At 46.2% G+C, this 21,020-nt stretch overlaps 1 protein-coding gene across 4 annotated transcripts in view; it reads left to right on the forward strand.

Moving 5' to 3' along the window:
* The window catches only part of LOC110496136, a 153,947-nt gene that overhangs the window by 88,117 nt on the left and 44,810 nt on the right, over window positions 1–21,020 (forward strand). For all 4 annotated transcript variants that reach the window (XM_036955517.1, XM_036955518.1, XM_036955519.1 and 1 more), the window contains exons 14-18: window positions 6,853–7,635; window positions 10,820–18,008; window positions 18,435–19,030; window positions 19,185–20,207; window positions 20,612–20,877. In XM_036955517.1, coding sequence (XP_036811412.1) covers window positions 6,853–7,635; window positions 10,820–18,008; window positions 18,435–19,030; window positions 19,185–20,207; window positions 20,612–20,877 — 9,857 coding nt within the window. The remainder of the gene's footprint in view (window positions 1–6,852; window positions 7,636–10,819; window positions 18,009–18,434; window positions 19,031–19,184; window positions 20,208–20,611; window positions 20,878–21,020) is intronic.

Genomic DNA, 21,020 nt, shown 5'->3' on the forward strand with positions numbered 1-21,020 from the left:
CCTTGAGATAGAAGCTGTTTTTCAGTCTCTCGGTCCCAGCTTTGATGCCTTTTATCTTCTATTGTCATTCACAGCCGATATAGAGACTACCTATCAGCATGGTGGTTTTCTGGGGCTACCTTGCCAAACGTCAGTCATCATGCCTTCTGTATGGTGTCCTGTATAAGACAGGAGTTCCCCAACATGCTTGAATAATACACAGGGTAACCCTCCCCCCTATTGATATTACCAATTGATTAAAAATATTGACAACAGGCGATAAAAATATATCTCCCAATTCAGACATCAGTATCAGCCTGTCTTTCAGTCAGCCAAAATGATGAAGAGTTAATGAGTGGCACATGTATTGAAAGCATGATATTACTCAACACGTGTGATGTACTGTCTTATTATTAATCACCATTTGTTCCTTCTGAGTTGTTTGCCTATTGGCATGGCAGTGTAGATCAGCTCCAGGCCCCTATCGTTACAAATACTGGTCATCTTTTGGGATGGGAAACATGTATTTTATGAAGTTGAACATGTGCTCTTTGTGACAGAAAGTTAAAATTAGGCAAAATCAAAAGGTTTTATTGACAACAATATTCAAAAGGCACCCAGTTGGTTGAACAACTCATGTTGCAAAGGCTTTTGTTAGTTCTGAACCCTGGGCCCTGACCCCAGATGCTCACACTCAGCAAGGGTGTGGAAGTAGAGGTATTTTGGGTTTGTTTCTGGGAACACACAGGGGATCCCTGGCATAGCTGGATGTGGTGTGGACTACAGGCCTATGCCTGGCCATGACAGAGGGTGTGTTACATCACTCAATAAATCTCCTGTCAGCACGTGACGTTCCCATGCAATACTATTAATTTACATCACTAGTCTCTGGAACCAGCACTAATCCCCTTGAGAAAGAGTGTTTTTCTGTGTGTGTGTGTGTGTGTGTGTGTGTGTGTGTGTGTGTGTGTGTGTATGTGTGTGTGTGTGTGTGTGTGGTCTCACCATTGACTTTCTTGAACATGCAATATATATGGATTAAATGTAATATTTTTCTCACCCATTTACACGCAATACCTCATAATGACAAAGTGAAAACATGTCTTTAGAAATGTTTGCAAATTCATTGAAAAACAATACAGAAATATCTAATTTACAGAAGTATTCACACCCCTGAGTCAATACATGTTAGAATCACCTTTGGCAGCTATTACAGCTGTAAGTCTTTCTGGGTAAGTCTATAAGAGCTTTGCACACCTGGATTGTACAAATTTGTCCATTATTCTTTAAAAAATTCTTCATTGGTTGTTGATCATTGCTGGAGAACCATTTTCAAGTCTTGCCATAGATTTTCAAATAGATTTAAGTAAAAACTGTAACTCGGCCACTCAAGAACATTCACTGTCTCCTTGGTAAGCAACTCCAGTGTAGATTTGAACTTGTGTTTTAGGTTATTTCCCTGCTAAAAGGTGAGTTCATCTCCCATTGTCTGGTGGAAAGCAGTCTGAACCAGGGTTTCCTCTAGGATTTTGCTTGTGCTTAGCTCCATTCTGTTTTTTTTTATCTTGAAAAACTCCCCAGTCCTTATGATTACAAGCATACCCATAACATGATGCAGCCACCACTATGCTTGAAAATATGAAGAGTGGTACTCAGTAATGTGTTGTATTGAATTTGCCCCAAACATAACACTATGTATTCAGAATAGAGGTCGACCGACTATGATTTTTCAACGCCGATACCTACACCGATTGATTATTGGAAGACCAAAAATAGCTGATACGGATTAATTGGCCAATTTTTATATATATATTTGTAATAATGACAATTACAACAATACTGAATGAACAATGAACACTTATTTTAACTTAATATAATACATAAATAAAATCTATTTAGTCTCAAATAAATAATGAAACATGTTCAATTTGGTTTAAATAAAATAACGTTTAAGTTCCTTGCTCAGAACATGAGAACATATGAAAGCTGGTGGTTCAATATTCCCATTTCTTCAATATTCCCAGTTAAAAAGTTTTAGGTTGTAGTTATTATAGGAATTATTACTTGTCAACTATTTCTCTCTATACCATTTGTATTTCATGCCTTTGACTATTGGATGTTGTTATAGGCACTTTAGTATTGCCAGTCTAATGTTGGGAGTTGATAGGCTTAAAGTCATAAACAGAGCTGTGCTTCAAGCATTGCTAAGAGCTGCTGGCAAACACAGTAAAGTGCTGTTTGAATGAATGCTTACGAGCCTGTTGCTGCCTACCACCGCTCAGTCAGACTGTTCTATTAAATATCAAATCATAGACTTAATTATAATATAATAAACACAGAAATACAAGCCTTTGGTCATTAATATGGTCAAATCCAGAAACTATAAGTTCGAAAACATGATGTTTATTCTTTCAGTGAAATACGGAACCGTTCCGTATTTTATCGAACGGGTGCCAACCCTAAGTCTAAATATTGCTGTTACATTGCACACCCTTCGTTGTTATGTCATAATTATGTAAAATTCTGCAAATTAGTTCACAGTTCGCAACGAGCCAGGCTGTAACGGTTTTCTTTAGTTGAAGGAGAGGCGGACCAAAATGCAGCGTGGTTTCTATTCATGGTTCTTTAATAAAGAAAATTATACATGAATAGACTAACAAAACAATAAACGTGAGAAAACCTAAACAGCCCTATCTGGTGCAAACACAGAGACAGGAACAATCACCCACCAACACACAGTGAAACCCAGGCTACCTAAGTATGATTCTCAATCAGAGACAACTAATGACACCTGCCTCTGATTGAGGACCATACTAGGCCGAAACATAGAAATACCCAAATCATAGAAAAACAAACATAGACTGCCCACCCCAACTCACGCCCTGACCATACTAAATAATGACAAAACAAAGGAAATAAAGGTCAGAACGTGACACAGGCGGCCCAAACTGTTGCATGTACCCTGACTCTGCTTGCACGGAACGCAAGAGAAGTGGCACAATTTCCCTAGTTAATATTGCCTGCTAACATTAATTTATTTTAACTAAATATGCAGGTTTAAAAATATATACTTCTGTGTATTGATTTTAAGAAATGCATTGATTTTTATGGTTAGGTACATTTGTGCAAAGATTGTGCTTTTTCGGCAATGCGCTTTTGTTAAATCATCACCCGTTTGGCGAAGTTGAAGTAGGCTCTGATTCAATGATAAATTATCAGGCACCGCGTTGATTATATGCAATGTAGGACAAGCTAGATAAACTAGTAATATCATCAACCATGTATAGTTAACTAGTGATTATGTGAAGATTGATTGTTTTTTATAAGATACGTTTAATGCTAGCTAGCAACTTACCTTGGCTCCTTGCTGCATTTGCGTAACAGTTGGTCAGCCTGCCATGCAGTCTCCTCACGGATTGCAATGTAATCGGCCATAATTGGCATCCAAAAAGGCCAATTACCGATTACTCTGAAAACTTGAAATCAGCCCTAATTAATCGGGCATGCCATGCCGATTAATCGGTCAACCTCTAATTCAGAACAAAAAGTTAATTGCTTTGCATACTTTTTGCGGTTTTACTTTAGTGCCTTGATGCAAACATGATGATTTTATTAGAACATTTTTATTCTGTACCAGCTTCATTCTTTTCACTCTTGTCAATTAGGTTAGTATTGTGGAGTAACTACATCCATCCTCAGTTTTGTCCTATCCCAGCCATTAAACTCTGTAATTGTTTTGTCACTATTGGCCTCATGGTGAAATCCCTGAGTGGTGTCCTTCCTCTCCGGAAGGATGCCTGTATCTTTGTAGCGACTGGGTATATTGATACACCATCCCAAGTGTAATTAATAATTTCACCATGCTCAAAGGGATATTCAATGTCTGCTTCTTTTTTTTACCCATCTACCAATAGGTGCCCTTCTTTCCAAAGCATTGGAAAACCTCCCTGGTCTTTGTGGTTGAATCTGTGTTTGAAATTCACTGCTCAACTGAGTGACCTTGTAGATAATTGTATTTGTGGGATACAGAGATGAGGTAGTCATTCAAAAATCATGTTAAACACTATTATTGCACGCAGAGTGAGTCCATGCAACTTATTATGTGACTTGTTAAGCACATTTTTACTACTGAACTTGTTTAGGCTGGCCATAACAAAGAGGTTGAATACTTATTATTTCAGCTTTTAATGTTTCATTAATTTGTGAGAAAAATAAAATAATAATAATTACACTTTGACATTTTGGAGTATTGTGTGTAGTCCAGTGACAAAACATCTCAATTGAATCCATTTTAAATTCAGGCTGTAACACAACACTATGTGGAGCAAGTCAAGGGGTGTGAAGACTTTTTGAAGACACTTTTGGAAGACACTAATGTGAACATTTCAACATGTGTTTCTATGTAAGTCTATATAAGTTGTGTGTGTGCGCAGTGTGCAGTGCACGTGGGTTATCTGTGCATGCGTATGGAATATCCCCATATCTCACACACATGTAGGGCTGGAACAATTACCGTATAACTGTGTAAACGATGGATATTGATGAAAATAAAATAACTATATATACAGTATACAAAACATTAAGAACACCTGCTCTTTCCATGACATAGACTGACCATGTGAATCCAGTTGAAAACTATGATCCCTTATTGATGTCACTTGTTAAGTCCACTTCAATTAGTGTAGATGAAGGGGAGGAGACAGGTTAAAGAAGGATTTTTAAGCCTTGAGACAATTGAGACATGGATTGTGTATGTGTGCCATTCAGAGGGTGAATGTGTAAGACAAAATATTTAAGTATTTACGTTGAAAATTTAAATATTTTGCGTAGAAAACAAAAGTATGCTCTCACTACTGTAAGTTGCTCTGGATTAGAGTGTCTGCTAAATGAGTAAAAGGTAAATGTAAAAATGTGTATGTGTGCCATTCAGAGGGTGAATAGACTAGACAAAATATTGATGTGCCTTTGAACGGAGTATGGTAGGAGGTGCCAGGCGCACCGGTTTGTGCCAAGAACTGTAACGCTGCTGGGTTTTTCACTCTCAACAGTTTCCTATGTGTATCAAGTATGGTCCACCACCCAAAGGACATCCAGCCATCTTGACACAGCTGTGGGCAGCATTGGAGTCAACATGGGCCAGCATCCCGGTGGAATGCTTTCGACACTTTGTAGAGTCCATGCCCTGATCAATTTAGCTTTGTCTGAGGGCAAAGGAGGGTTTGGGGAAGTTGAGTCCATTTCTGCTGGAACATAGACTCTACAACGTGACAAAACTTTTTTGCGCCTTGCTGGAACAAACAAGGTGTTGTAACAAACAAGTTTTTGGTTTCCTAGGCAATGCCCCTGTCCCTGCAAAGAACCACTACATTTTTTCAAACAAACAAACAAATATATATTTATTTATTTTGCTATTCGAACTGTTATTATGGTGGCCACGGTCATTTGGCTGACCAATGACGATCTCACAAATGTCATGAACATCACAGCCCTACACACATGGTGATTGAAAGTGAGAGGTGGTTAATAAAGGGGATGCCCTTTGTCCAGCATCTCCTGCTCTACCCGAGTGTCACATCCCCACACCGTGTCACATCCCCACACCGTCTCTGCAGAGGTACAGTCGCAATGCTGTTCTCCTGTCTGCTCTACCCGAGTGTCACATCCCCACACCGTGTCACATCCCCACACCGTCTCTGCAGAGGTACAGTCGCAATGCTGTTCTCCTGTCTGCTCTACACGAGTGTCACATCCCCACACTGTGTCACATCCCCACACCGTCTCTGCAGAGGTACAGTCGCAATGCTGTTCTCCTGTCTGCTCTACCCGAGTGTCACATCCCCACACCGTGTCACATCCCCACACCGTCTCTGCAGAGGTACAGTCGCAGTGCTGTTCTCCTGTCTGCTCTACCCGAGTGTCACATCCCCACACCGTGTCACATCCCCACACCGTCTCTGCAGAGGTACAGTCGCAGTGCTGTTCTCCTGTCTGCTCTACCCGAGTGTCACATCCCCACACTGTCTCTGCAGAGGTACAGTCGCAGTGCTGTTCTCCTGTCTGCTCTACCCGAGTGTCACATCCCCACACCGTGTCACATCCCCACACCGTCTCTGCAGAGGTACAGTCGCAGTGCTGTTTTCCTGTCTGCTCTACCAGTTCACTGCAAATGTTTTTTCCTCAACCGGCCCAAAATAAATGGTGCAAAAAGATCATGCTGCTGTGGAGAGACATTTAATGTAAATAGCAATAAGATGTGATTTGTTTTCTGGAAAGGTAAGCTATTTGTATATGCTACCTGACAAGCGCTTGTTACGCTTCAGACTAACGGTGTTATGGAGGTTTTCTTTGCTCGAGGCTTAGGAATTCTAAAAGCAGATTAGTTTATGTGGTGTAATTTGAACTGATGTAGAATATATTAAACACTGGTAGAATACATTACACTACAGTAGGGTGGTGTTAGGGTTCACTATGACTTCTAGTGTTTGTAACTGCGTAATGCACTGCACTGACTGTACCAGTGTACATTGTCCATCATTGTTATCCACACATGGCTTCAGGAGTTAAATTAAGATAGGTGATAACATTCCACTACAGTACACTTCACAGTTCCCCTGTGGTGTAACATTAACACATGTTGCTGCTTTTGTACCGCTGATGAACGCAGTTGAAAAATCTGTGTTATGAAGGGTGAATGATTTCTCTTCCATTGTATTTGGAACCCCTATTGGAATAGAGCCAGGCGTTGGCTTGGAATGACGCTAACATGGCCTGTACTAAGCACTAACCACCTGTGTGTTGTCCCCTCCATGACAGAAGTAATAACTGTGTCTGAACTGACCACTAACCACTGTGTGTTGTTCTCTGTGTTGACAGAAGGAATGGCTGTGTCTGAACTGCCAGACACAGAGGGCTCTCTCTGGACAACTGGGAGACATGGGAAAAATGGCCCAGTCCCAACCCATCAAGATCCAGGCCCAGCCCACACCACTCCCTGTAGTTCCAACCACCAAGACAGAGCCCCAGCCTCCAGCAGCAGTAAGCAGCAAGGCCCAGACTTTCTCTAAAACACAGCCTCCATCCCAGGCTGTGCCTCTCACCTCAGTGCCCACTCCGCCTACACCAATACCTGGCCTTGCACAAATGGAACCAAAGATGGAAGTCCCCAAGGCTGAAGCTCCCATGACTGTCGCAAAGGCTGAGGCTCCTGAGACGGAAGTCCGTAAGGCGGAGACAGAGGCACCAAAAATGGAGCCTTCTGTGGCAGAGTTTCCTAAGGCTTTGCTGCCTAAACCTGTACCACCTAAATCTGAACCACCCAAAACTGATGCTCCAGCAGTAGCTGCTTCAGTTGCCTCTGTCCTAGTGACTGAGGCCATGACTCCTCCTGCTCCTCTATCCACCACAGTGGCTACTGCTGTTGCGGTCACTCCAGCCACTGTGGAGGAGAAGCCAGAGGCTGAAGCTCAACCAACAGAGCTACCTAAACTAGAAGAGGAGAAGGTTGAGAAGCAACCGAAACAACAGGAACCGCTTTATGTTGCTCCACAAACAGTCCAAACTGATACTATCAAGGAAGTGGCCACTCCATTGGTTGAAAAGGTGGATGATGTCCTTCCTGAACCTCAGCAGATACTCACTGAGAAGGAGACAGTGAAGGTAAGTTTTTGTTTAACATGTGAATCAATTTATTGTTGTTATCATAATTCCTATTCAAGATTGTGATCCCATACAACTATAGATCTCTGCCATAGTTGTTAACTGTTCACACACATATAATTTGCTCCAGCCATAAACAGTGCATTCGGAAAGTTTCAGACCTCCCCTTTTCCACATTTCGTTACGTTACAGCCTTTTCTAAAAATTGATTAATTGCAATATTTTCCTCATCAATCTACACACAATACCCCATAATGACAAAGCCAAAAATAGGTTTTTAGAAATGTTTAGAAATGTATTAAAATAAAAAAAACGCAATACCCTTTGCTGTGAGACTCGAAATTGAGCTCAGGTGCATCCTGTTTCCATTGATCATCCTTGAGGTGTTACTACAACTTGATTGGAGTCCACCTGTGGTAAATTCATTTGATTGGACATGATTTGGAAAGGCACACACCTGTCAAAATATGTTCCCACAGTTGACAGTGCATGTCAGAGCAAAAACTAAGTCACGAGGTTGAAGGATTTGTCCGTATGTCGAGGCACAGATCTGTGGAAGGGTACCAAAAGTTCTGCAGCATTGATGGTTCCGAAGAACACAGTGGCCTCCATCATTCTTAAATGGAAGAAGTTTGGAACCACCAAGACTCTTCCTTCGGCTGGCCGCCCAGAAAAACTGAGCAATCGGGGGAGAAGAGCCTTTGTCAGGGAGGTGACCAAGAACCCGATGGTCACTCTGACAGAGCACCAGAGTTCCTCTGTGGGACAACTATCTCTGCAGCACTCCTCCAATCAGGCCTTTATGGTAGAGAGGCCAGACGGAAGCCACTCCTCAGTTAAAAGCACATGACAGCATGCTTGGAGTTTGCCAAATGGCAAGATTGAACTCTTTAGCCTGAATGTCAAATGTAACGTCTGGAGGAAACCTGGCACCATCCCTACGGTGAAGGATGGCAGTAGCAGCATCATGCTGCGGGGAGGTTTTTCAGCGGCAGGGACTGGGAGACTAGTCAGGATTGATGGAAAGATGAACGGCGCAAAGTACAGAGAGTTCCTTGATAAAAACCTGCACCAGAGCGCTCAGGACCTCAGACTGGAGCAAAGGTTCACATTTTCAACAGGACAACAACCCTAGTACACAGCCAAGACTACGCAGTAATGGGTTCGGGACAAGTCTCTGAATGTCCTTGCGTAGCCCAGTCAGAGCCCGGACTTGAACCTGATCAAACATCTCTGGAGAGACCTGAAAATAACTGTGCAGCGGCGCCCCTCATCCAACCTGGCAGATCTTGAGATGATCTGCAGAGAAGAATGGGTTAAACTCCCCAAATACAGGAGTGCCAAGGTTGTATGGTCATATCAAAAAATACTTGGTTGTAATCACTGCCAAAGGTGCTTCAACAAAGTACTGAGTAAAGCGTCTGAATACTTATGTAAATGTAATTTTTCGGTTTATAAAATGTTTTTTTTTTGCTTTGAAATTATGGGGTATTGTGTGTAGATTGATGAGGGAAAACAACTATTTAATCAGGTTTAGAATAAGGCTGTAACGTAACAAAATGTGGAAAAGGTCAAGGGTGTGAATACTTTCCGAATGCACCGTATAAGACATACACTACCGGTCAAAAGTTTTAGAACACCTACTCATTCAGGGGTTTTTCTTTATTTTTACTATTTTCTCTATTGTAGAATATTAGTGAAGACATCAAAACTATGAAATAACACATATGGAATCATGTAATAACCCAAAAAGTGGTAAACAAATATACTTTATATTTGAGATTCTTCAAATAGCCACCCTTTGCCTTGATGTCAGCTTTGCATACTTGGCATTCTCTCATCCAGCTTCATGAGGTTGTCACCTGGAATACATTTCAATTAACAGGTGTGCCTTGTTAAAAGTTATTTGTGGAATTTATTTCCTTCTTGTTGAGCCAATCAGTTGTGTTGTGACAAGGTGGGGGGGGGGGTGTATACAGAATATATCCCTATTTGGTAAAAGACCAAGTCCATATGGCAAGAACAGCTCAAGTAAGCAAAGAGAAACAATAGTCCATCATTACTTTAAGACATGAAGGTCAGTCGATGTGGAAACATTTCAAGAACTTTGAACGTTTCTTCAAGTGCAGTTGCAAAAACCATTACGCGCTATGATGAAACTGGCTCTCATGATGACCGCCACAGGAATGGAAGACCCAGAGGGTCTGCAGAGGATAAGTTCATTAGAGTTACTAGCCTCAGAATTTGAAGCCCAAATAAATGCTTCACAAAGTTCAGGTAACAGACACATCTCAACATCAACAGTTCAGAGGAGACTGTGTGAATCAGGCTTTCGTGTTCGAATTGCTGCAAATAAAACACTACTAACGGACTCCAATAAGAAGAAGAGACTTGCTTGGTCCAAGGAACATGGGCAATGGACATTAGACCAGTGGACATTTGTCCTTTGGTCTGATGAGTCCAAATTGGAGATTTTTGGTTCCAACTGGCGTGTCTTTGCGAAACATGGTGAGGGTGAACAGATGATCTCCGCATGTGATTTCCCACTGTAAAGTATGGAGGAGGAGAGGTTATGATGTTGGGTGCTTTGCTGGTGAAGTGTCTGTGATTTATTTAGAATTCAAGGCACGCCTAACCAGCAGCATTCTGCAGCGATACGCCATCCCAACTGGTTTGGGCCTAGTGGGACTATCATTTGTTTTTCAACAGGAAAATGACCCAACATACCTCCAGGCTGTGTAAGAGCTATTTTACCAAGAAGGAGAGTTATGGAGTGCTGCATCATATAACCTGGCCTCCACAGTGTCAACCTTTTCCAAATTGAGATGTTTTGGGATGAGTTGGACCACAGAGTGAAGGAAAAGCAGCCAACAAGTGCTCAGCATATGTGGGAACTCCTTCAAGACTGCAAGCTGTCATCAAGGCAAAGAGTGGCTATTTGAAGAATCTCAAATGTAAAATATATTTAGATTGGTTTAACACTTATTTGGTTACTACATGATTCCATATGTGTTATTTCATAGTTTTTATATCTTCACTATTATTCTACAATGTAAAAAATAGTCAAAATCAAGAAAAACCCTTGAATTAGTAGGTGTTCTAAAGCTTTTGACCGGTAGTGTATGTTTTGATTTATCAATGCATAGGACAAGAACATTTTCATCTGATGCTTTTTTATTTGCAGGAGAAGGAGAAAGAGCCAACTGCAGCCTCCCTCCTAGCAGACCAGGTAGTAGCTGAGGTACCATCCAGCCAAGCTAGTTCATTTGAGGCTGACATCAAGCCTGAGGACTATAGTGACAAGTCCCAGGATGGACCAGACATATTTCCCATCTCACAGGGCTCCTACACCTCCGAGGGGGAGCTGAGTGAGTTGCAGACAGTCAGCGATGTCCCTATCATGGACACAACCCCTGACACAGCCATGCCTGCCAAGGAGGAGGGGAACGGGGCAAAGAGGCTTCTGAGTTATGTGCCGATGGAGGAGAGCAGCGGGAGCGAACCCTCTCCCTCGCCCAAGCTCCAGAGACGGAGGTTAAGTGCGATAGCAGTCAGCACGGCAGCCTCATCCAGCAGCGAGGACTACAAAGATGACAGCCCTACAGACAGCCCTCCAGACAGCCCAGACTCATTTGTGAATGAGGAGGAGTTAATACGCAGGCAGATCATGGGGATGATGAGAGAGGAGATGTCTCTCTCAGAGGAGGAGGAAAATGAAGAGAAAGAGGGCAGAGTGGAGGAGACCATGGATGCTGTGGGGGATAACACATCATGTAAATCAAAGCCTCTGTTAAAAAAAGGCAGTATAGATGATGAAGACAGCCCAGCCAGGATACCTTCTCTCCCAGGGTCTGAGCCTAAATCTATTGTAGAGAGTGCTGAACTCCATGAGAAAATCACCGTGTATAAGAAAGCCATGCCCATGACGCCGCAGAGAACAAAGAGCATGGACGATGGGGATTCAGAGGTGGAGAACATCACAGATTCTCTAGAGGACAGGTCCAAAGGTGAGGGGTCATCCAGTGTCCAAGTGTCCAGCTTCACCCCTGGAACCTCCCCCACCTCAGCCTCTTCTCTGGAGGAGGACAGCGACAGCAGCCCCAGCCACAAGAGGAGTGGGGAGGGGAAACAGCCCCGCAAGGCCAAGCACAGGCATACCGGCCAGCCATTCCCCACCACCGAGGACTCGTCAGAGGAGGAGGAGCTCAGGGAGGAGGAGGATCACCTCAGGGAGCAGGAGAAACCGAAGGATTCTGACCAGCAGCAGGGGAAGAGGATCTCCAAGAAGTCCAAAAGGGATAAAGATGATCTTCGAGCTCAGAGGAGAAGGAATCTCCCTCTAACCTCACCCTGTAACCTGTCTTCCATTGAAGACGCCTCTCCCACTGAGGAGGCAAGGCAGGCTAGGGAGATGGAAGCGCTTCACAGGACATCAGTCTCTGACTATTTTCCTAGCATGGAGTCTGATTCAGATGCCTTTCACACAGAGACCAGGATAGTTGTCTCTGAAGGACAGAAGTTCAGTACTGCAAAGCCACTAAAGAGTGCAGAGGATGAATATGAGGAGATGCTTCAGATAGCTAGATCTCTTAAAGGAGAGACAGAGCCATTCCCTGAGATAGAGCTACTTTACGAAGGCATGGCCATAGAGGACTACCTCTACGAATCCCTAGTGGAGGAGCCTGAAGCTAAACGTACTTCAGCCCCACCGGAGCAGCCCAGTAAAGACCCCGCTAAAGAGCCAGGGAAGAAAGGTTTGAGGTCTCCTGAAGAGGTGTATGAGGAGATGATGCTGAAGAAGAAGGAACTGATGTTGATAGAGCAGGAGTTTCAGAAGGTTCAGTCAGCTATCAACACTCCTAATCCTGAGATACATGTTACTGCACCATCCTCTGCTGCAGCTGAGAGCTGCAGAGTTGGTGAGGCCGAGGGAGAGAAGCCTATGTTAGATGCTGGTTCTACCTACGTTAAGAGGAAGAAACGTCCTGCTCCACCACGACCCTCTGAACCTCCTAAACGGCCTGAGGTCTACGTTGCCAAGCCAACAGTTCCTCAGGATATGACTATGAGGAGGGCTCTTTTCCCCATACCGGACTTGAAGATCACCCAGTGTTCCTCTGGAGAGGATGAGACGGATGATAGTATAATAGAGGAGTATGGAGTGGGAGTGTCCTATGATATTACCCCTAGTTATGAGTCTGAGACTAAAAAAGAGCTAGAGTCCACTTCAGCTTCAGAGCATGCACCAACAACAGAGGTAGCTGACATTGAACCCATCACTGTGGTGTGTGAGGTTTCCCCAGCTAAAGCTACTCCCGCTCCTGTCTTTGCCCCTGAGACAGTTCTAGCCCCCAGTACGACCACCACACCTTCACAGGTCTCTCCAGTATCACCTCCCACCTCACCATCGACTCCAGACTCAAGTCTAGCCTCCAATGCTACGTCCTCCTCCTCTTTCCAAGCTCGAAGTCCTCTCTCTTCCGACTCTACTGCAGTGTCTACTCCGACACCAGACTTGGCCAAAGCAGCAGGTCCCTTTGCTGCTCAGCCGCCTATTGATATCTCCCCTCCTTCTATCGCTCCCATTATGGCTGTTTCTCCAACCACAGTTTTGGTCACAATACAAGATCTGGTTACAGATCTAACCCAAGCACCAGCACCAGCTACAACTACAGCCAATGCTGCAGCTTCTCCAGCCCAAGCCCCAGCCCCAGCCCCTGCCTCAACCCCTGTCTCAGCACCTGCTTCAGTGGTGGTACAGATACCTGATCCATATGCAGTCCAAATGCCAGACCTGGTTAGATCTCCATCCCAGATGGCTGCTCAGGTTCTACCTTCTGTGCAGGTCAGAGCACAAACTCCAATACCAAGCCCAGTACATTCTCAATCACAATCTCCAGTCCCAGCTGCTCCCAGTGCTGTGCCAACTCCAGTCTCTGCTCCAACTCCTGCCCCAGCTCCAGTTGTAGTCCAAATGCCAGACATGGTTACCATCACCTCTCCAGTTTCACCCCAAGCCCCACTACCTGCTTCAGCCCCAGCTCCTGCCCAGGCTACAGTGGTGCAGTCAGTCCCTGTCCAGGCTGCTGCTCCAGCCCCAGTAGTAGTCCCAGCTGCAGGGACACCCCGAATCCAGAGACAAGCCTCCACCAAAAAAGCCCCACCTCCTCCTCCACCTCGCTCTATGTCAGTCTCCCTGCCCCAGACCTCAGCAGAGCCTACCTCAATCAGGGCTGTCCAACATGTCTCCCCGACCATGACCACCACTATAGCCATTGGAGCAGGTCTGCCTAGCCAGCCCATACAGTCTGTGGTGGTGGATATACAGCCGCAGGTGGAGCAGGTCTGGCCAAATGGTGATGCTGGCCCTCAGGTCATGATGACCCCAACCAGACAGGGGCATGTGGTCATCATAGTTCCTAATGTGGAGAACATGTCGGTGCTCAGCCAGTCGACCCAAGACCTTGTGGCATACTCAGTGGCAATAACTACCACTTCTACTGTTGATAAAGGCAGTAGTCTGATGGCAGCAGGGCCTGTGGTTGTGAGTGTTGCTCCTTTCCCTACTGCTCCCTCTGTTCCTGCTGTACCCAGCTCAGACACATGTATACCTGTGGCAGATACACCACCACCTCCCACTCCTCCACCACCTCCTGCCACCTTACCCAAGCCAGCGGTTTATCCCAAAAAGCCTTCTGTTTCCACCCCACCTTCAATCCCAACCACAGTACCAGTCTCAACTGCTGTGACAATGGCACAGGGAACTGTAACAACCACAGGCCCCAGTACAGTACACAAGGCATCTGCACCCCCTCCAGTCCCTCCCAAGCCTGTGTCCATCCCTGCAGGGCTGGTGTTCAGCCACCGTCCAGGGGAAAGCATCAAACCACCAGTGGTTCCCACTGCTAGCCACACTCTTCCCAGGACCAGAGAAGTGGTACCAAATGCCAGCATAGCACAGCCATTCACAGCCACAACACTGCCCAGGACCAGGGAACCTCCCAATGCCCTGTATCTGAGTCTAACCACCCCAGTGGAGCCCAAGATGAGTGCTGCCTCGCCCAGGTCCCCTCTGTCTCCGAGGTATGCCAATTGTCTGGAAACGTATGTGGTGATAACGCTTCCCTCAGAGCCTGGCACACCCACAGAGGGCATCACTGTCCAAGCCCCCATCAGGAGAGGATCCATCCCCTTCACTATGCAGACATGCCCAAGGGATAGGACTACACCTTCAGAACAACAGTCACCCATTACGGCCTTCTCAGCCCAGGCCACTGTCAGGAGAGCGTCAGTTCCCTCATTGAGGCAGCTGCCACCACCAACAGCAGCAATAGTACCAGTCGAAGTAGCAGCACCCCTAGAGGGAGTCACTGCAACAGCAAGGCAGCCTTCCATGCCATCAGCTATGCAGCCTGCACACGGTGTGGCTGAGGTGGTGACCATTTCAGCAGGGTCGGAGATGCCTATTCAGGTATACAGTGTCAGAGCTCCAATAAAGAAACCGTATATACCTCCAACAGCCCAGCCACAACAGAAAGTGTCTGAAGTTAGGACAATGCCATCAGAGCCACAGGTTCCTGTAGAAGTGTCTGCAGCTCAAGCTTCTGGTAGAAGGGCATCAATACCTGATGTACCTCAGCAGCCGCAATATGTGGCTGAAGTAATGGCTTTACCAGCAGAGCAGGTCATACCTGCAGATGTAGTTTCAACTGAGGCCATGCCTGGAAGTGCATCAATACCATCAGAAACGCAACAACCACAAACCATGGGAGAGTTATTAGCAATGCCCTTAGAAGCTATGCCCCCAACCATCCATCAGTCAGCATCACTGACAGAGGTGGTTTCAACTGAGGCTATCTCTAGAAGAGCATCAATACCATCAGAAATGTGGCAACCACAAACCATGGCTGAGGTAATGCCCTTACAGCAGGAGATACCTACCGAAGCAATTGCCAGCCAAGTCCATGTAGAAGCTACACCCTCAACCATGCATCAATCACCATCACTGATTGAAGTGGTTTCAACTGAGGCCATCTCTAGAAGAGTGACAATACCATCAACAATGGAGCAACCACAAACCATGGCAGAGGTGGCAGCAATGCCCTTACAGCAGGAGATACCTACTGAAGCTATTGCCAGCCAAGTCCATGTAGAAGCTACACCCTCAACCATGCATCAGTCATCATCACTGATAGAAGTGGTTTCAACTGAGGCCATCTATAGCCTCGCATCAACACCATCACCAATGCAGCAGCCAAAATCCATGGCAGAGGTAGCAACAATGCCCTTACAGCAGGAGATACATATCGAAGCTATCACCAGCCAAGTCCATATAGAAGCTTCACCCTCAACCATGCATCAGTCCCCATCACTGATAAAAGTGGTTTCAACTGAGGCCATCTCTAGAAGAGTGACAATACCATCAACAATGGAGCAACCACAAACCATGGCAGAGGTAGCAGCAATGCCCTTACAGCAGGAGATACCTACTGAAGCTATTGCCAGCCAAGTCCATGTAGAAGCTACACCCTCAACTATGCATCAGTCACCATCACTGATAGAAGTGGTTTCAACTAAAGCCATCTATAACCTCGCATCAATACCATCACCAATGCAGCAGCCACAAACCATGGCAGAGGTAGCAATGCCCTTACAGCAGGAGATACCATCAGCTGCACCGCAACCACAAGCAGTGGCCGAAGTGATGACGTTGCCTTCAGAGTATGAAATGCCTACGGAAGTTAGAACAACTGAGGACACTACCACTAGAAGGACATCCATATACTCTGTAGCACAACAACCATACACAGTTGCTGAAGTAACGGCTTTCCCATCAGAATATGAAACACCCATCCAGGTGGTTACAACTGAGGCTATTTCCACTACAAGAAGAGCGTCTATAACCATGCAGAAACCCCTTAGTATGGCCCAGGTTATCACGATGCCTGCAGAGCCAGACATAGAGGCATATGCTGCCCAAGTCCCATACAGGAGCGGATCCATCCCCTCAGCAGTGCAACCACCACAGGCAGTACCAGAAGTGCTGATTTATTCATCAGCCCATGAGACCCCCCTGGAATTCATTACAACTGAAGCCTACACCAGGAGAATGTCAGTTCCATCTATCCAGGAGATTCCCGAGACCGTCCCCGTGGCTCCAGTCACCATCACCAGGAAATTCCACCATGAGTCAATCGAGAGCCAGGAGATCCATGGGCCTGAGAAGGTGGTGAACAGCCTGAGCCACATGTACTCCTCATCTATCTCCACCTCAGCCCAGCACCCGGAGAGCCTGCCCAGCCTGGTCACTCAGGTGGTCACCACCGAGGTTCAGAGAACCACGGTGTCTTTGGTCCATGAGAGGCTGCCCCAGGTTCCTGCATCCAATGGAGTGGCCATCACCATCCAGCCAGACTTGGTTAAAGTCCAGCCGTCTCCCAAACAGAACGGGAAGATCTACTCCGGTGATGCCATTGACCTCCGCACCATTAAGGTTGGCGTGAAGATGACCGATTCAGGGATGGACTTGACCCCACAGGAATCAAGTCGCCAGTCCACCTGTAGCGACTCTAGTGGCCGACATACAGCAGTGCAGCCAGAGATAGTGAACTTGAGTGCTGAGATCACCCCTTCCACCACACTGTCGGTTGTCACTGATAGCATCACTATCGTCACCTGTTCAGACACCATTGAGTCCTACACCAGCGAGCCAGCAGAAATACCTTTAGATCTGCAGGGTTATGTTGCCTCCATGCCTCTCCCTCTCACCACATACAAACCATTCCAGCCTCTGGCACAGATAGTGTTCAGGCGGGTGGACTCTCCGCCTATCATCAACACAGTGTTAGCCACAGACACAGAGACACCAATCAACCTGTCTTATGGAGCCTCCATGGTAAATAGCAGACTTCCAGTGACCATGGCCCCCGCTATCACCAACGTGGGGGACATGCTCTCAGAGCCAGCAGGGGCTGTGGATCTGTCCACCTCTAGACCCCTCAGGGCCATGGCGGCTCTGTCTGACAAGAGCCCTGGTGTGGTGACCACAGTCATAGAGGATGATGGGACACCCATAGATCTGACAGCTGGGAGGAATGTGTGCTGTGATGTCATCTACAAGCTACCCTTCACAGGGAGCTGTAGGACCCAGCCGCCGGTTATTACCCAACCTGACAACCGCTTCGGCTACAGAGATGACCACTACCAGTATGATCATGCTGGGGTTTATGGCATCAAGGGCCTGAGCGGCAAGGCCATGTCTGAGACCAACCTGGCTGATGCAGGACTGTTCCTCTATGATGGAAAGACCAGATATAACTATAACGGAGCCTCGGACAGTGCAATAGACCTGACTGCTGCTAATATGTCCGCAGGTTGGTATGGTAGAAATATAGCATGTTTGCTAGGTTTTGGGTTCTTTTCAACTTTTTACCTGCTTGAATTTAATTTCTGAATGGTAACCTATTTCTCTGGGCATTGTTTTACATCAATTATCATTATGTTCATTTCTAGTGTGATTAAAAATGTGCATTTTTTTTGCATGATTTGTGAAACGATCTTGATTTTAATAAATGTCCTGTTTCTTTTGTCTTTTCTTTCTTTTACACAGGTGCATGCGTATGCCTGCGTGTTCTCCCACAATATTTTGGCTTTGCATCATGCTAGCTGGACAGACTGAATATACTTGCATGCTTAGTGTTATGATCTCCCCAAATCGAATCTGCATGGCCTCTTTTTGTACAGAAAGTTATGATGCTATAATCATTGACTTAAACCTACATTTCTGGACCCATCATCAGGTGAAGCTCTAGACTACACCAGTAAAGCTGCTGGGGCGTATACGGGGATATCCACTGCTCCATATTCCCAGGTCCCTGCTTATAGTGTCTTTAGATCCTCAGACGGAATGGTATACTCCTCCATAGCAGCCCCTGTTCCTTCTACATACCCCATCACCACTCAGCCAGGTTCCATCTTCAGCACCACCCTACCTCCTACCACAACCCTCCAGGAGCAGCCAGCACCAGCTCCACACCCCTATGGCTTTATTCCCACCAGCGACCCTGGCCAACAGATCATCAGCCTGGACACTAGCCTGCCCAAGGACCTGCTGCCCAGTGCTCTGGCTGACATCATGACTGGCTTCCCTGACCTGTACTCTGACCAGACACTGGAAGCCATCGCAGCCTCTCTGGACGCCCTGGCTTCATCGCCCATGTTCCCCGGTCTGGATGACAGCAAGATCACCCAGTACCAGATGGAGAGGGAGTTCCTGCAGCTGGAGAAGCTGAAGCAGCTGTGTCTGGCTGAGGAGCTGGAGTGGGAGAGGCAGGAGATCCAGCGCTACCGTGAACAGGAGCAGATCATGGTGCAGAGGGAGCTGGAGGAGCTGCAGGTATGAATGTGTGTGTACGGTATATGTCTCCTGTGTTAATGTATGGTGCGGGGTGTCATGGTCACTGTTCATGCTCACTGTTTTTAATATGTTTGTAATCAGTTACTGTTAGGTGATCGACAATAATGTTAATCTAATCTATTATATTCTACAGGCTCTGAAACAGCAGCTGTTAATGCAACAGGAAGAGGAGCACCAGGCGCAACTTGTAGCCCAACAAGAAACCTACAACCAGCAGAGGCAACAGTTAGAGCAGATCCAACAACTCCAGGTGCAGCTACAGCACCAGCTAGATGAGCAGTACAGTACTACAGGGTCAGACAACCTGCTAGAGAAGCAGTATACAGGGGTTGGGGATAACGGCCAATACTGGCCTGTTAGGGATGACTCCAACACCTCATCCACTGTCACCCAGCTAGAGGGTGGGCAGTATGTAACCAGTGAGGGTCAGAGAGAGGGTGGAGGTCAGGACCAGCTGCAGCTCAGTAGGAAACAACCGGCAGGGTCTAACCAGCCTGGTGACCAGGGGTATGGTACAGGAGTGGTAGGGAAGAGGATAGTGGACAGTGGGGTCCAGACAGACGATGAGGACTCAGTAGACAGGATGTATGTAGGGAGGAGGAAGAGGAACTACAGGAAGGGTGTAGACAGCAGTGTTCAGACTGATGATGAGGAGGACCAGGAGGTTGAGTGGGACATGCCAGCCAGGTCGCGGCGGCGCTCCCGCTCCAGTAAGCACAGTGGTGAGGGGAAACACGGTGGCTCTAAGGTCTCCAGCATTGCCATTCAGACTATTGCAGAGATCTCTGTCCAGACCGACCACTCCGGGAGCATCAAACGCCCCAGCATCCAGATGGACACTAAGGTGGAGATCATCAAACACATCTCAGCCCCAGAGAACTCTCAGAGAGGTGGCAGTCTCAGCTGCCAGACAGACGCAGACCGGAGGCACCACTCACCGGCAGACATCACCCCCAAGGTGCTCTACTCCACTGTGTCCACCCTCTCCTCCAGTAAGGCCATGGAGGGAGGGCAAAAGATGCTGACCACTGACCCGACCAGGTTTTCCTCCAGCCCTATGATACTGAAGCCTGGGCAGAAGTCTATGTCTGACCCAAAATCTCTCAGCCATACCACCGAGGACAGGATAGGCTACCACTACTCAGACAGCTGCTCTGTAAGTCATTGCAGTAAGAATACTGGGAATATAAAATAGTGTTAAATATGACCATGCTAAAGGCATAGTAAAACACATTGATTGCATGCTGTTGAAATGTTTGTTGAAAGTAAAAACCTTGCAATAGTGTTAAAGTGTTGCTCCAGAACTTTTGTATAATTTCAACCAGTAGTTTTGCTCACAAGCCAAAACGGGTCCTCGATTTTTCTGTACTACGTCATACAAATGTGTTCTATGTCATCCATTTCGTATGATTTAGTACGTCCTGCAATTAACATGATTATTATATAAAAACTTTTTTTTTTTAATATGTTACAAATTTTTTTGCTTAAGATTTCGAACTGCATCTTAAAGTACTCTTATCTTATCTATTGTGTTATTGACGTTTCCTCTGTCTGTCCTAGGGCCATGGCTCTTCGTCAGGCACTGGAAAGAAGGTGAAGAGAACCCTTCCCAACCCACCCCCTGAAGATGACCCTCTGACCGGCCCGTCAGGTTACAGCACCAGCTCAGCCCGCCGCCGGCTTGGCCGTCACACCACCATGGCCCGGGCCAAGATTCTGCAGGACATTGACAAGGAGCTGGATCTAGTGGAGAGAGAGTCATCCAAGCTCCGCAGGAAACAGGCCGAGCTAGATGAGGAGGAGAAAGAGATTGATGCCAAGCTGAGGTTATTTATTTATTTTACCATTTGGGAAAGAGGCAAGTCATGTATGAACCAGTTTTGATATACAATACAATAGCATACTTTAGATGAGTAGAACATATTGGTGCGTATGAAGTGATCAATCCCCCCAGGCATAATGGGACCCT

Source organism: Oncorhynchus mykiss, chromosome 2, assembly GCF_013265735.2.
Source record: "Oncorhynchus mykiss isolate Arlee chromosome 2, USDA_OmykA_1.1, whole genome shotgun sequence".
NCBI lineage: Eukaryota > Metazoa > Chordata > Actinopteri > Salmoniformes > Salmonidae > Oncorhynchus > Oncorhynchus mykiss.